This window comes from Cotesia glomerata, linkage group LG7 (assembly GCF_020080835.1).
Source record: "Cotesia glomerata isolate CgM1 linkage group LG7, MPM_Cglom_v2.3, whole genome shotgun sequence".
NCBI classification, from domain to species: domain Eukaryota; kingdom Metazoa; phylum Arthropoda; class Insecta; order Hymenoptera; family Braconidae; genus Cotesia; species Cotesia glomerata.
The window spans coordinates 22142185-22159372 of record NC_058164.1 but is presented as its reverse complement, the minus strand read 5'-3'; the positions used below and the strand labels follow the sequence as shown (position 1 = coordinate 22159372).

General features: G+C 33.3%; 2 protein-coding genes across 3 annotated transcripts in view; one reads left to right on the top strand and one right to left on the bottom strand.

Annotated features, from left to right (window-relative positions):
* The window catches only part of LOC123268674, a 35888-nt gene extending 19671 nt beyond the window's left edge, over positions 1–16217 (top strand). Inside the window, exons 1-5 of one of the 2 annotated variants that reach the window (XM_044733982.1) lie at positions 11217–11361; positions 13869–13979; positions 14057–14787; positions 15243–15584; positions 15661–16217. In XM_044733982.1, the coding sequence (XP_044589917.1) occupies positions 13876–13979; positions 14057–14787; positions 15243–15584; positions 15661–16127 (1644 nt within the window). In that variant the 5' untranslated portion in view covers positions 11217–11361; positions 13869–13875 and the 3' untranslated portion in view covers positions 16128–16217. Of the gene's footprint in view, positions 1–11216; positions 11362–13868; positions 13980–14056; positions 14788–15242; positions 15585–15660 lie in introns of those variants that run through there. The other variant, XM_044733983.1, reaches the window with a different exon arrangement.
* Positions 4190–5103, bottom strand: LOC123268704 (histone H4-like). Its single transcript, XM_044734031.1, has one exon. The coding sequence runs from the start codon at positions 4664–4666 to the stop codon at positions 4283–4285; it is 384 nt and encodes a 127-aa protein (XP_044589966.1). The 5' UTR covers positions 4667–5103; the 3' UTR covers positions 4190–4282.
* Positions 16218–17188: the final 971 nt, after the last annotated feature.

Sequence of the window (17188 nt, the reverse complement as noted above, 5' to 3'; positions counted from 1 at the left end):
TGTTGCTAAGGAATTAATAATATTAAATTCATTTGTCGTGATGATTTAATGTACAAACGATGACCCTATACGTAATGGAAAAAACCCATGATATATATATGTGACTTGATACATGAACATTAAATCTCACAGCAATTATAACAGTATATAAATAGAATTTTATGGAATCTACCTATTTTGTTATCCTTACAGAGAAAAAGAAATAACACATTTTTCGACAATTTTTACGTTTTAAACGGAACTACCCAGATCTGAACTAAGGGTGACGATTTTTTTTGCTCTCCAAAGCAGCTCTATGACGTACTAAGATGACAATTAGATTTTTCATAGAGAAAAGAACAAATTCTTTTAATGCGCACATTGTTGTAGAAAAACAAAAAATATCTCGTTTGAATGCTATCTAATAGGCAATTTCGAATAATAAAATATCAATGTAGAATCAATTCTTGATCCACGTGTCAAAATTTGGCTTTAGGTTGATTGAAATATGGCAGGGTAAATAAAAAAGAAAAGAAGATAATTTTTAGGTAATAGTCTATTTATTTCATCGACTTATAGATAGCAGTCTTCGATAAATTAGATTATAAAAGGTTAATTTAAACACACAAAATCTTGATAATCACAGCAGAAGTTATTCAAAAAAAAAAGACGACAAAGTGTTGTTATTTAATTTTTGGGAGATCTGCACTTACTAGCAATTTTATTAACGGGCTTTGAAGCTACCTCAGTACCAGCCGTTGATTTAGAATACACACTTTCAATAAATCTTTTACAGCTTTCTGAGGGTGCAAAATTTGGAGCTTCATTATAATAATTGCCATATCGTCTTACATGAGTTCCGAGTACCTCATGGGTTTGGGCTAGACCATCATATAAATTACTTAATACGTCAATTTCATCTCCCACCGTTTGATAAAGTTGAGTTGGCCTTTATATGTATTATGTTGTAGATGTACGTTATCGCCTATTATGTAACGTTCCTGTTCCGCTCCGACAAACTCGTTGTTAGTTACATCAATATCCGTTCCAGTTAAATAGAAAGCTTGTTGAAAACTCGGAAATCTGTTGTTTCTCAAAGAAATTTTGGTAGCGGTTATTCTGCAAGGGTTCTCTACTGACATAAAATAACTGTTGCTCAATTCAACTGAGTATCTTCCTTGTAAAGCAGAGCAGGGTAGATGTTGATAAATTATACGTTGTTCAGGCTGCATTATTTCTTACGGATTCGCTCGGACCACTGAAAAAAATAACAAATTTTATGAAAAAAAGAACAGAATGAATCCATAATCTAAGAAGAATGAAACTAAGTATTAGATGAATAGATATCAACAAATTTTGCTTTATGTTTATATTCTATCTTTTCACAGCTACTAATTTTTGGCTAAATAACTACGACGAAGTCGCACTAAAACGAAGCCGGTGACTTTAATCATATATTAGTAAGCTAAGAACAAAATAAGTTTGAATCAATAATAGTTCAAGAATCTAAAGTTATGTTTTAACATGAAAAAAATAGTTTTTATCAAGTTAATAAGAAGAATAGAGTGATTAATAGAAAAATTAATTCTATCGTAAAAAAACGTTGGATGATTTTAAAGATTTTCACAAGCTACCCACATGAGGTTCCGATAAGCGCAAACAGCGCAATGAAGACTACTTTGTCGAACATCTTGTCAGAGCTGCTAAAACTCAAGTGTGCTCATCAGCGCAGTTTTTCCGCTTTTATACGATCAGCGTACACCAACGTCACCTGGAATTAAAAACAGGTTATGTCAGCTGACCTGGTTATGTAAGTTAATTCCGACTGGTATTTTCAAATGAGAGCTTTCAATAGGTATTGATAAAAGTGCTGTAAACATTGTCGTTATGACGTCATAAGAGATCATACCGGATGTTACCAGTATCATGCTGGAAATCACGCGCTCCACACGTGAACTTGAATGGTGGGGATTCGCTCATACAAATAACTTCTCAAATGGAAACTATGAAAGATTTTTACAAAACGTTATGCCTAGAATATCATATGATCCTAGACTTTATAAGGAATAGGTTTTTATGCAGATAGGATAACTTTGATATAAATCATAGATTGATTATTTAAAATCTTGTAAAAAAGTTACTTCTTCAATAGTTAATATCAAGATGGTGACATGTTCTTTTGTAATATAGCTTTCACTATAGTTATTTAAACTGTTTTTGTTTAAATTAATCACTCTTTATACGATGTATCAATAAGTTTAGTCTGTACATTAATAAAATACATATATATTTATTTTACTTAACAATGTCTTTCTTTTTTTCACTTGTCTCGCCAAATCTTTTAATCATTATTAAAGCAAATTCTTCTGACTCGTGACTCAAGAATTTATTTCAAAATGATGCTATGTCATTCAAAAATTGTTTCTTAGATTACATTCAAACGAGAATGACAGCAATTTTTAAGTAAGATTGGATGCAGCGATGATTCCGCAGCTTGTATTTTACTCAAATGTTAATCTACCCAATTAGTTAGAAGTTGACGATATAACTGTATAGTATGTAACAGTAACTACTATTTAAAAATGTTCCTACGTAGCGAATGCGCTAACATTTATTTGGGTATCTCCAGTAGCTAAATTGATTTAAACTAGAGCTCACTCATTCAGATTCAGAAATCAAACTGTCTTAAGTTTTGTTGGGTTGCACTTCTCGACGTTCGGCTATAAATGACTCTTCAGCTTACGTGTAAATTATTGACGACTATAATTCATGTCAACTATAGCTATATATCCATACTCAATTACAGGATAATGTTGGAATTGAATCCGATGCTTAGTCCAATGATCATCGATAATTTTGGTAAAGATTGTGATAGCTGTTATTGGGCATGATTCTTCTAACAAGGATCATTTTATTCTATTATATTGCTGAGTATCAAAAATAAGGGACATTACATAATGAGCCATAAAGTTGAAATTAACCTTTTTTAATCTAATTTATCGAAGACTGTTATCTGTTAGTCGATGAAATAAAGAGACTGAAAGTCTCACTGGTTTGACGAATTTGTTTGACAACTACACCAAAACATATTAAAAGTTTTTGCTTGAAGATATCTCATAACTATTTATAAAAATATATTTATATAATCTTCCCCTGTTGATAACTAATGAATAAAGATATTTTGAAAAAACTTTTCATAAAGATAGAGATGATGATTTACACAAATCTTGACACAAGTTTCTTCTTACTTGATCTTGCGAAAGACACCAGCAGATCAAACAAGAGTCTTATTAGGTTTAAAGAATGGAGAATAAAACCAATTATCATTATTATAATCTGAAATAATATTTATTTAATAACTTAGCATAATCTAATTGTTCTATGTTGCTGGGCTGGGATGGTTGAAGTTGAGTGACAGGAGAAATTATTTCATGGCATGCCTTTTTTATAAAGAAATATGTATGGGCTACCGACAATTGTTCAGATGTAATTTGGAGTTTTTGCCGGTAGCTTTGCAGAGGGGTGATGTAAGGGAGGATTATTTACGCCTGCCTAGATCTAATTGTCGGATATTTGAGAACTCTTTTCTTATCCGCGGGATACGCATTTGGAATGCGCTACCCCCAGAAGTAACTAAAGCTGAAAATTATGAACTGTTCCGTAGTGCGTGCTATAATTATTATTTGCAAAAGTATTAATTTATGATATTGAGCTTTGATTGTCATTATTGTATGCTGCTGTGCCTTGAGTGATATTGAATGATATTAGTTTTGCTTAACTGTGCTATTACCAGGTTTTCTGGCAACTTGTCTGATATCTACCACGATTATAATTTATAATTTATAATTCACGTTATTATTTTATTATAATATTTTTATATTTTATTATTTTCAATTTATGTAATTACATGCTCTGTATTTTACACTGATTATAATGTATAATTATGATGGTCCTGAGGGAGCTAAGGCTCTAGGGTCAATAAAGTTTATTATCTATCTATCTATCTATCTATGTTAGATTGGATGACTTGATAACAATTACAATTATCTAAAAATATAATTATACAAATATGAGTCTTGTCAAAATTTTGGTTCTAATTATTATTATCACATTAAGTGAATTTTCGAGTCTACACTAATAATACAAGAATTTAAAACAATCATCTGTTGTCAATCTTGCGTCCATTTCGGCAAATTAACCTCACTCGTTCTTTGAGTTTACATTCAGTTGAAATGTTTGAGTTTTTGCACACCTCAAACACGTTTGTAACGTTGATTCTTTCATTCGAAGTTTGATTGGAAGATTAACCTCCAAAACCGTAGATCATACGGCCTTGACGTTTCAATGCATAGACGATATCCATGGAGGTGACAGTGTTACGTTTAGCATGCATGGTATAGTGGTAAGCATCTTGAATAACGGTCTTGAGGAAAATCTGTAAAATATCACGAATCTCTTCATAGACCAATCCAGAGATACGCTTGACTCCACCACGACGAGCCAGACGACGGATAGCTGGCTTGGTGATTCCTTGGATGTTATCTCGAAGAGGTCTGCGATGACGCTTAACGCCTCCTTTTCCCAATCCTTTCCCTCCTTTGCCCAATCCTTTCCTTCCTTTGCCCAATCCTTTCCCTCCTTTGCCCTGTCCTTTTTCTTTTCCAGGACCTTCAGGACGATCAGTCATGATGATTGTGTTGCAGATGGCAGTGAACGTTACTCCAAGATTTGTTCGTCGATGACGTACTGGTATATCTTTGTTAATAACTAACTGTTGAAGACTCACCAGGAGCAAGAACCGTCTATACTATATGACAGTTGGTACCTTACTGAATGAACCCAAGAGTTGCTTTCGGAATTTATACGGGTCCAGAACCAATAACGTAGGGAGTAAGTTTACGTAACTTCTAAGTATAGATTTGGAACAAAAAAATATTATTGAAAAGGTTTTATCACGAATGGAATTTTCCAGGGTTACTTGTTGCGACCCATAACCTGATAAGGACATGTTGGGAACGATGACTCGTATATTTATTAAATCAGATTGATAATAGGTTAACAGTCACTGGAAGTTCTATTTTTTGCTTTTGTCAAGAGAGAAGCGCCATCTACACAGCAGCGTCACTAACTGCTTATACTTGAGTGACTTCAGAACTGATGGCTGCATAGTGCATACGGTTCATACCTACTGACGCATGGTTACGTGCTGAAAAACTGCAACTATAAGTTTTTGTACCAGATGCTAATGTCAGTGTATTCAGTGCTCTTTAAGATTTTGTTCACCATTTTTGTTCAGATCTAAAAAAGCTTTAGACTTCTTTTTGAGAATGTCAATAATTTAAGGAATTATTATGATATAGTATAATTTTGTAGGATTAAAAAATAAGTCATGATAGACATTATTAATCAGATTATTTTTTTATGTTTTGCAGAACAGATTCTTCCGTTATCACATAAGTAGCGACATTTTTATATACAATGTATGAATAAATTATATCACGTTTACAGTAAGTAATCGCTAAAACGGATTCTAAAGAACAAACGATATTAATCACTGATTAGTTGATAGACAATAATTTATCAAATCGTCATGACAGTTATTCAATAAATTATGAATGACTACAAGATATCGGATGATTGAGGTTCTTATATAACATAGGTCGACAAAATAATTTTTTTTTGTTTTTGTTTCAATGCATAAAAATACCTGGTTTGAACTCTTAAAGTTTGCTATTATCTTTTTTAAGACGATGGATTTTAACTCAAATAGATGCAAGCTTGCATTAATGACTTAACATTTGTGTAGTAGACACCAGTTAATGTTTACGTGTTTGACTCAGAAATAGAAACTGTTATTGGGTGTCATTCAATCAAAAAATCCCATGAAAACAACTAATAATCATGATAATTTATATAAATTTACTTGGGATGAATTAAGGAGGATAGCCACCGATAACAGCGAAAAAATAGGTCATTTTTGGGAATTTTTAACTTCCCGCTAAGAAAATTGAAAATTTTCAAAAATCGGGAAGTTATTGGTTTTACCCCGTTTTTCGAAAATCGAGTTTTCATCAGATCTCGACGTTTTGAGGTCCTAGGAAGCTTTCCTGACTATTTCCGCGGTGATGTCACCGTGTCTGTATGTGTGTGTGTGTGTGTGTGTGTGTGTGTGTGTGTGTGTGTGTGTGTGTAAATCTCTCATAACTTTTGAACGGATCATCCGATTCAATCGAAAAAGCGGCGTTCTGAAGAGTTCTTTTGCCCTTAGAATTCTGATACTAATTTACAGAATTTGAGTCGATCAATTTTGAGAAATCTCAAAAATAAAATTTCCAAAAATTCGTTTTTTTTAAATATCTTTTAAACGGCTGAACCGATCAATTCCAAAAACTAATCAGCTGTTAACCACAAAAAACCACGTCGATTGCCACCAATCCGGTCAAAATCGGTTGATTCGTTCGTGAGATATCGTTGTCGAAAAAAAATTGAAAAAAATGTTTCTTTCAGAACTTCTATGAAATTTTTAGTCTAACCAGTTTACGCTTAAAGATTTTTTAAAGAACTCGAAAAACTGCGTTGAATGCCGTAAACCGTGAGAAAATCGGTTAATTCATTCAAAAGTTATTGCGATTTGAAAATTCAAAAAATAGTGTTCTATAACACTTCCATTAGCATTTTGAGCTCGAAGAGCTCAAAAGCACAGAACAGCGATTTATTTGAGCTCGGAGATCTCAAAATTACACAAAAATTATATTTTTGAGCTCGAAGAGCTTAAAAAACAAGTGAATTGTTGAGCACCTAGGTATGGAGGTACCGGGAAGTTGCAGGGATGGCCTTTAGGGTCAACCGTTTTCCTAATTTTTAACATCCCGCTAAGAAAATTGAAAATTTTCAAAAATCGGGAACCCTAGTAGAAATGAAATCAAGTTTTTAGCCAGTAACTGGCCAGTTTTACTAGACTTAAACCAGTAACTGGCCAGTGTAATATCAAGTTTCTGTCTAGTAACTGGCCAGTTTTACTAGAGATCTAACAAAACATTATGGCGGCTTTAGTAAAACTGTCAGTTTCGAATTCTGAGGTTATTAGGCGTTATTAAAATTGTCAAATAAATTCAAAATAATGTTTAATAAACGATATGATATAAAAAAGTTTCATTTATGTGTACATTATAAAATAGATAACATCATTAGTCTGATAGACTAATAATAAATCTAACAATAGAATAAGAAAATAATTATTTTGAATTGGAGATTTGTTTTTAATGCCCACAGTCGCAATTTATATATTGTGTCATTTTTTTTCACTGCATCCATTTTGAAATATATACTGGAAATTATTTACACGTTAATAAACACTAATTTTGATTGATTTATACTGTTTTTTAATAATAATAATTACAATAATGATGCGTACAGGTTAACAAAAAAAATAAACAAACATACACACACTAGTAAAGATACACTGTCGGTGTAACTAATGTTTATGACTTAGTTGTAGGTGGCGCGATTTCAAGTTTTTACTCGATATCACTGGCCAGTTACTGGTTTATATCCAGTGAAAACTCGATTATTTCTACTAGGGAAGTTATTGGTTTCACCCCGTTTTTCGAAAATCGAGTTTTCAACGGATGTTGACGTTTTGAGGTCCTAGGAAGCCTCCCTGAATGTTTCCGCGATGATGTCCGTACGTCTGTGTGTGTGTGTTTTTTTTTTGTTTTAAGGGGGGGGGAATCCTTTTTACGGATTCTAGGCATAGTTGTTTGGCCTGGATATGTGGCGACTCGACGCAGTGTCATACTAAAACTCGACGCTAGCGCCCCTACCCACTAAACCCTAAACCCCTTTTCCTCTTTCCCCTAAACCCTCATGGAAACCGCCGTTAGGCATTACTTCGTGAGGGGAGGATCTAGCTACTGCTCTTTCTTCTGGTAGCTAAGGTGTTATTTTACCTTTCTTCTAGTTGTTGTCATTTGCTCTTCTTCTTTCGATGGAACGCAAGTCTATAAGGACTTCTGTTGCAAATGTGCTGATGGCGTTCCAGGAGGCTCTTGATGACAACATTGCTTCTACTATTGCCTCTGGTTGGATTTTCTTTTTTAGGATCATCTCCAGCTCATCTCGCTGTGGGTAAAATCGTGGGCACTCAAAGAAAACGTGCTCCGCGTCTTCATTGATTCCTGGGCAGGACGGGTACTCCGGTGAATCATCATGCTTGAAGCGGTGAAGATACGTCCGAAAACATCCATGTCCTGACAACAACTGCGTCAGATAGTAATTGACCTCGCCATGACTTCGGTTTAGCCAAACGTCGACCTTCGGTATGAGACGGTGTGTCCATCTCCCTGTTGTCGCGGCGTCCCACTGCGATTGCCATCGTGCGATGCTGTTCTTTAGCTCTGAGTTCCTCGGAACTTTGTGCGGTTGTCCTCTTTCGTTGGTAAAGGTTCCGTCTTTCCTCAGCTAGGACTCTGAGCGGCAAAGTTCCGGAAATGACACACACTGCTTTCTCTGATATTGTTTGAAAGGCGCTGGCTACACTTAGCGCTCTCAGTCGGTAAACTGGACATGCTTTCCTCCATGATTCTTGGATCTCAAGTGCGTCGGCCCAAATGGATATACCATATGTGAGGACCGATGTAACTACTGATGATAGCAATGATCTCCTTGTCTGCTTCGGGCCACCGATGTTGGGCATCAATCGTACTAGGTTGGCTACTACTGCTGATGCTTTGGCGGTCACGTGTTCAACTTGTTGTTTGAAGTTAAGTCGGGCATCGAGCATCACTCCCAGATATCGAATGAATGGTTGGGATGTGATTTCTTGGTCTCCGACGTTTAGATTGATCGTTTCCACCACTTTTCTGCTAGTGATAAGTACAGCCTCGGTCTTCTGTTTAGCCAGTTGTAGATTTACTGTGTCCATCCACTGGTTAATTCGCTCAAAGGTGATAGCGAACATATGTTTTATCTCATCAAGATGTTTGGCGACGATTACTACGGCTACGTCGTCCGCGTACGCTACCAGTTTGACATTTCTTGGTAGTTTCAGCCTCAGCAATCCGTTGTACATGACATTCCAGAGAAGTGGACCGAGAACAGAACCCTGCGGTACACCTCCAGTAACATCATACTTCTTTGGACCATTCTTCGTGTCATATCTCACGACTCTATCTGTGAAGTAGCTAGCGACTATCCTTCGTAGGTATCCTGGTACGTTCATCTCTTGAAGGGTGTGTGTGTGTGTGTGTGTGTGTGTGTGTGTGCGGCCGTATGTAAACCTCTCATAACTTTTGAACGGATTGACCGATTTCATCGCGATTGACGCCATTCGAAAGGGCTTGACTAAACTTAGATTTTGAGCATAATTTGGATCAATTCGAACCAGTAGATTTTTAGAAATTTCAAAAAAACTGGAAAAAAAAATTTTTTGAAATGTGGTTTTTGTGGAATAACTTATATATGGCTTGGCCGATCAATTCTAAAACTAATCAGCTCTTAACATTAAAAAAACACGTCGATTGCCGCTAGCCCGGTCAAAATCGGTTAATTCGTTCGTGAGTTATCGTTAACGAAAAAAATCGAAAAAATCGTTTTTTAGGAATTACTTTAAAATTCCTTGTTCGATCAATTTAAACTTAAAAGTTCTTCATGAGGCTTTAAAAACTGCGTTAAATGCCACCAACCACGAAAAAATCGGTTCATTCATTCAAAAGTTATTGCGGTTTAAAAATTCGAAAAATAGTGTTTTATTCAACTTCTAGCAGATTTTTGAGCTCGGAGAGCTCAAAATGATACGAAAATTATATTTTTGAGCTCAAAGAGCTCAAAAACGTAATAAGTGTAGGTTTGTGCGCTTAAGTATGAAATGAGCGGGAAGTTGCAGGGATGGCCTTTAGGGTCAACCGTTTTCCTAATTTTTTTAACCGAGAAAATACAGAAATTTGGCGATCAGATTTTTTTATTTCATTGAATCTACATTGAAGATAAATATCCTAAATTTTCATTAAGAAATATTAATTTTTTTTTTTTTATTTAGAATTGAGGAGTTTAGTTTTAAAAGGGTGTCTTTTCATTTTTATTTGATCGAAACAAAAAACTGGTTATCGTCAATTATAAATATTTTTATTGAACTTTTTTAATTAAGCTATAAAGTACAATCGGTTATAAAGCTACAATTCGATTTTCATTTAGAAATCTTTATAATTCTCGAAGTAACTAATATTAAAAGTTCAAAAAACTGCTCTTTTAAAATATGAAAGCTTATTTCAATCTGCAAATTCAAAAGATAAAATGACTTTAGAAGGTAAAAAATAAAATTTAAACTCTAAATTTGATTACAAAATTTTAACAATTCAAAAACAATATATAGATGCCTATTCAGAAGAGAAAAAGGAATATACTTTTATTGAGAGGTAAAGAATTTTTAACGACTCTATCTTAGATACTGCAACTATAGTATACTGAATACTTTTATATGAAATTTTACGATGTAACATCGTAAATTTTAAAATATAAAATTATGAAAATAAAGATATTGAAAATCTGGTCCTGGATTACATGCGATAATTGTAATTTTTCCTACAATTGTTTTTCAGTGTAATATTTAAGGAGAGATCATGTTTTTAGAGTTTGGTCTTAAAAATTATAAATTTCAAATATGAGTATAATTAAAGTGTCCATTTTTGAATTTTTTTTTTTTCAATTTGCTGGCATGTGTAAGCTACTATTAATTATTTTTTTTATAAAATTTACATAGGTATATAAAAATTAATTTACTTAATAATAGTTTTTGTTTCTAGAAAAAAATAAGTGATTTTTCTTAAAATTCAAAATTTTGCTTTCGTTCCCACTAGAGCAAACTTGAGCGACCAAATCTATTTTTCCTTTCATTAATTACAAAAAAAAATTGATATTTAATAGTAAAACCCAAAAATCGTGTCAACCGGTGTAATCTATAATTAGATAAACTTTATTTACAAACATTCATTAGACCACAAAGATTTTTCTCGGATCTCATAAAATTTGAATATGAATTGAACTCTAAAAATTTTCTTATAAAAAATTCTACCTGCAAAGCATTGGGTCCTTATAGAGGCATCAGAATTTCCCATGACGTCAACCCTAGGACAGAGGAGGGAGGGGGCCCTATTATTCTCAGGTCAGCCGAGGGCCGAAGATTTTTGTTGTGTTGGTTAGCAAAGGACCAAATGGTCAAATTCTTAGGTCTCGTTTTTCCGAGTTAAGTTTCGATCTTTTAGTATATGTCAGTGTTATAAGTAGCATAGTGACGGCGTTTTCCGCCATGCCTAAGTTATTAAAACGTAAATAAATAAAAATAGTGATTATCTATTTTTGGTGATAATAATTTTGAAAAAAATATAGGCAAGTTTTTTTTTAATAATTTATTTCTTCTATAATAATAATTTTTTCTATTTTGATATAATTTTCGAGCAATGGAGATAAAAATCAACATTTAGATTATTGAACTAAGAAAAACATATTTATGAAATAATTTTTAGTCATACAATAATTTATCGAACAGTTAATTAATTGATATTTAAAAATTAACAGTTTTCGTGGGTTTAAATGAATTGTTTTTGGAATAATTAGTCTCTGTAATAACAATTACAGATTGATGCGAGTAAACCGTATATTCGAGTAATCTGTAGCGCGCTTGCGCAGACTCAGATTCTTTGTAATAGAAAACATCTGACTATCTACAGCGTATATGTAATAATGGAGAGGGATGACGAGAATAAGGCAAAAAGAAAGTAAAAAAAAGTATTTAGGCGCAGAGTTTTTTTTTTATTAAAAATTGAGAAATAAACGGAATTAAAAATTTTTTTATGCTCCGTCGCTGCAAATATAATTATTATTCGAAAAATTATAAAAATAAAATTTTTAATTCAAAAATAAAAAAAAATACATATACTTGTCATCTTTTTTTTTATTTTCTTGGAAATTTCGTTCGATCTACGATTGAGAGGTGATGAGATATATTCTAAATATTGAAAAAAAAATTATATTGAAATTTTGCATCACAAATAAAATAATTAAATTTTTAAAAAATTGTAGATGTCTAATTTTTAAAATTTTCAAAATTTTACAAAAATGTTTAAATTTGATAAAATTGAATAAATAACATTCCAAAGTTAAAAAATTTTGAAAATTGAAAAATTTTTTTAATTATCTCAAAATTGACGGCTGTCCAAAATTTCCAAAATTTTTAAAAAATATAGTTTTGCTAAATATCAACAAACATGAAACAAGCATGGATTCTTTTATTTTTAAGCTACAAAAAAAAAAGCTTATAAATTTTCTATAAAAAATCCGTAAATCAACTCTAATAAATTAATAAATATAATTTTTGAATTATAAATTTTAAGAAAATGGGTTTTTTGAGAACTTTTAATTAGAATAAAATTTCAAGTGTCAAACAACTAGGCCAGTGTCAATAACTGGGGCTTTTACCTTACTATGATCTATTATAAAGATGACAAATTTTGTTTTCATATTTTATCCTAATTATTTTTATCGTTATCAATCCAGAGGTCACTCGTTAATAATTAGTATAAAAAAAAATTAGGAAAACGGTTGACCCTAAAGGCCATCCCTGCAACTTCCCGCTAATTCCGTTAATACCTGGGCACTTAAAATTGCACCTGCGAAATTTTTGAGCTCTTCGAGCTCAAAAATACAATCTATGTGTTGTTTTTAACTCTCCAAGCTCAAAAGGATACCTTTTCTATGCTTTTGAGCTCAAAGAGCTCAAAAGTCTGATAAAAGTTTCATAGAACACTATTTTTTGAATTTTCAAACCGCAATAACTTTTGAATGAATGAACCGATTTGTACGCGGTTGGCGGTATTCTACGCAGTTTTTAAAGCCTCATAAAGAATTTCTAATTTTCAATTGTTCAAACTAAAAATTTCGGAGTAATTCCGTAAAAACACTTTTTTGGGTTTTCTTTCCTGCACGATATCTCTCGAACGAATCAAGCGATTTTGATCGGATTAGCGGCAATCAACGCGGTTTTTTTATGTTAAGAGCTGATTAGTTTTTGAAATTGATTGATAAAGCCGTTTAAAAGTTATTCCAAAAAAACCACTTTTAAAAAAATTTTTTTTAGTTTTTTTGAAATTTTTTGAAATCCATCGGTCCAAATCTATACAAATTGTATTCAAAATCTAAGTTTGGCCAAGCCCTTTCGAATGGCACCAACCGCGATGAAATCGGTTTAACCGTTCAAAAGTTATAAGAGGTTTACACACACACACACACACACACACACACACACACACACACACACACACACACACACACACACACACACACACACACACACACATACATATATATATATATATACACATATACATACATACATACATACATACATACATACATAGTGACACCCTCGCGGGAATAGTCAGGGAAGCTTCCTAGGACTTTAAAACGTCGAGATCTGATGAAAACTCGATTTTCGAAAAACGGGGTAAAACCAATAACTTCCCGATTTTTGAAAATTTTAAATTTTCTTAGCGGGAATTTACAAAAGTTAGCAATTCATTTATAATTATGACTATTAAGATCCAACATAAACATAAGATGTAAAGATTTCAGAGGGAATATGGATCAATGAATAGAATGATACTGCATCTTAGGTCGCAACGTTTCGCTGTATTTTCTCAGCTTCTTCAGGCTCTGTACAAGACATAAATATACACAATTATACAATATTCGAAAATTATAGATAGTAACTATACAATATTAAAAATTCAACCACAATAATATTCAATATTACCTCTAAATTCGCTTAACATTCATGTCAAACAATCATTCATGTCAGGTTAGCAATTCATAAAATTACTAATAGTTTATTATTACAGATCAAAAATGCCTGATCATCATCAACCAGATAATGAAACGTTGTCCGACTGCAAAACCGAAGACAATTTTTCGGACAACGATGAGCTTCCTCTCACAAATGAACCACTTAGGTAATGACCATAGTCAAACATCTTGAGATTACAATCTTCAATAATCACAACAAATTAATACTACCAAAATTTTTCAGCATCAGCATAGTTGACAGAATAAACAAATCAATAAAAATTTTCCCGATGCCTTCGTCGTTCAAAAAGTTCACCTCAAAGCTCTGGAAATTGGTATCGTTTCTGCTGTTCATTTTGTACGTGGTGCTTTTCATGATAAGCTGCATTGTTTCAAAGTCAACATTGCTGTCAATGACGTCGCAACTGGAGCCAAACCACACCGCGTACTGTCGAAAAAGACAAGGTAGCTTCGAGATGATGAGGGTAGAACTGGTCCAGTCGGAAGAGGAGCGAATAATGTGGATCTGGTGCCTATTATTGGCATTCGCAGTTCCTGAGTTGGTAAATTCAGTAGTTTGCTTCCGAAAATCCAGATCTAGGCCTTCGATTTGCCAGTTCCTGCAGGTTATGGGCCCAGAAACGCTCCACGTGGTTGGCATAGCGGTAATGGTCTTCGTGATTCTACCAGAGATCGACATGATGCGGTTTTGGCTGCTCTGCATTTGGTTCATTTTCGACATGGGCCTGCTTAACCTGCTGACAAGAGTCTACAACAATGCCAAGTCCAAGAAAAACACGGCATTGATTGTCCTGGACTGTGTTATCTTGACGAATTTGGCTATTATTAACATTGTGTTTTCGTTGCATGAAAGCACCTTTTATGATCATAGTTTTTGGGCGATTATGTTGGCGTCTATTTGTATATTTTTTGGATTTTGGCAGGATACTTCTTATTCTATACTGAGTCCAACTGGTAAGTACTATAAAATGTTATAAATAAATAAATATATCACAGGTTGTCAGGACAAGGTAGAATCAGAAAAGCATTATATCGATTACCAAATTCAGAATTATGAGATGAATTAACCTTTAGAAAGATTCCTAATCCAAAAATTTCCGTCTTGATGATGAACAAAAAAATGAAATTGTTAATTTTAAAAATTCACATGTACTGCGACCTAGATTCTAAAATACCGAGTAAAATGAACCCCTACAAGCCCCATTAATCTCAAGTCTTTCATAGAATTAACAGCGTTAATATTTTATTAATCAATTAATCAAAAATCGACCTACAGCCAATTGAATCGACCGACGGCTTATTTTACTCGGAATTTCAAGAGCTTTTCAACTATGCACATAATTTTATCCTAAACAATTTATAAAACATACTTTTTCCACATTAATCATAAGCAATTATATATTCTTCAGGCTACATCCAAATTTTCAACAGCGCTCGAGAAAAACTCTTTCCTGCTAGACACTTCACCTTCGCACTGATATCAATCTGGAAGATCGTCGTCTTCTTTGTATCAGCGCTGACTATTTTGTACCTAAACGGCGATAATATCGTTCAAATTTTTACCAAGCTTGGACAAACTTTTGGAGAACACAACCTCACTCTCATCGAAGACTTCAATAAGCGCGAAGTTTACTACAACGGAACTATCTTTAGCTTGGAAAAGATAATATCTATCAAAAATGGAAAATTCACTTTCACTATTTCGATCCTGTTGACCCAAATTTTGTTGTCTATCCTCAGCAACGTCGAAGGTAAGTCACATTGAAGTTAATTAAGTAAAACTTAAAAGATATTCTTGATGCTAATGATTGTGTTATAATCTTGAAGATGACAAAGGAGGACTTCGGATGCTTCATAGCTTCGATTTCCGATCGCGACTCGGCTGGAACATCCCTCTGTCCTTCAGTTTCGGGTTAGTGATCTGGACTTTCTTCGTGCTGGAACCATTTTGCAAGCTAAACGATGACATGATTATTCCAAGGTACCTATCCTTTGACTCCCGGGAACGGGGATTGAAAAAGGAACTCGATTTGCACAACAATACGCTCTCCGAAACCTGGAAAGTGATCGGCTCGATTGTCTCCGTCCTTTGGATAGGAATCCACGCGATCATTCGCTACTACAAGATAATGGTAGAAAACAAAAAGCCCCATAACTTCGAATACGATCGGCCATTGTTCAACAGATGGCTAAGTTCTCTTCGCGCTCATAAGGACCAGTCTATAGATTTCGAGAAAGAACTTATGACCTTCCAAAGGCAGCAAGAAATTCACTTGGATACCTTGTTCCAATAAATTTTCCGTTTTTGTATAGATAACTACTGTTGCTGATGCTTGTTAATGATATTTTGTAATTTTGTAATTAAATTAGCTGTAAGATTTAGAAAATAATGGATTTTTATGAATAATTCTTGTTAAAAAATGAATTTGTTGAGATTCTTTAAAGATTCCTTAACTATGGAAATTCTTTTAAAAATTTGATCGAGAATAAGAAACATGATTGACGGCTTTTAAATTTGTCATAAGAAGTCGCTAAAGATGACGAGAACAAGCCATCAATTAAATCGAAATAGAGAATAACAATCCGTATTCGATCTGTTACATGTTTCTGGATCCAATTATTGTAATTGTATTAGGAAAACATCGACGTTGTTATTTAAGAACATTAAGGTAGTACCCTCGCGACTTCCATCGTCAAAAATTTATGCTAAAGTGTACGGTACATATACTTGAGAGTTATTATTGACAAGCCTTAAACTTTTTGCTGTTTATGTACTTATTTTAGCCAATCACAAACGAGAAACTGTTCGTTTAAAAAGTCTGGCAACACTGCGTGAGCGTTGAGATATTTTGTAGTGGTTATACTGTAGGATTTTGGACTAACTGTAGATTAACCTCTGTTTTGACACATACGTTTATTTATTTATTTACATACATTTATTCGGAAATATAATTACAATGTCTGAAAAATAGACTTATAAAGGATAATTCATAAAAAAAAGTCCTTGAAAAACGACAAAAATCACTATCATATATGCAAATAACAAATAGAAAAAAAATAATTGACAATATTGTTTTGTTTTTTCAGAAAAATCAGTAATTGAATTTTTTATGTTGATTTATTAACTGATTTTAAATTTTAGTATTTTTAACTTCCCGCTAAGAAAATTGAAAATTTTAAAAAATCGGGAAGTTATTGGTTTTACCCCGTTTTTCAAAAATCGAGTTTTCATCGGATCTTGACATTTCGAGGTCTTAGGAAGCTTTCCTGACTATTTTCACAATGATGTCCGTACGTCTGGATGTGTGTGTGTGTGTGTAAACCTCTCGTAACTTTTGAACAGCTTGACCGATTT

Bases quoted from the DNA above. Each gene is read 5' to 3' on its own strand.
- LOC123268704 (XM_044734031.1), bottom strand. From the start codon at position 4,666: ATGACTGATCGTCCTGAAGGTCCTGGAAAAGAAAAAGGACAGGGCAAA.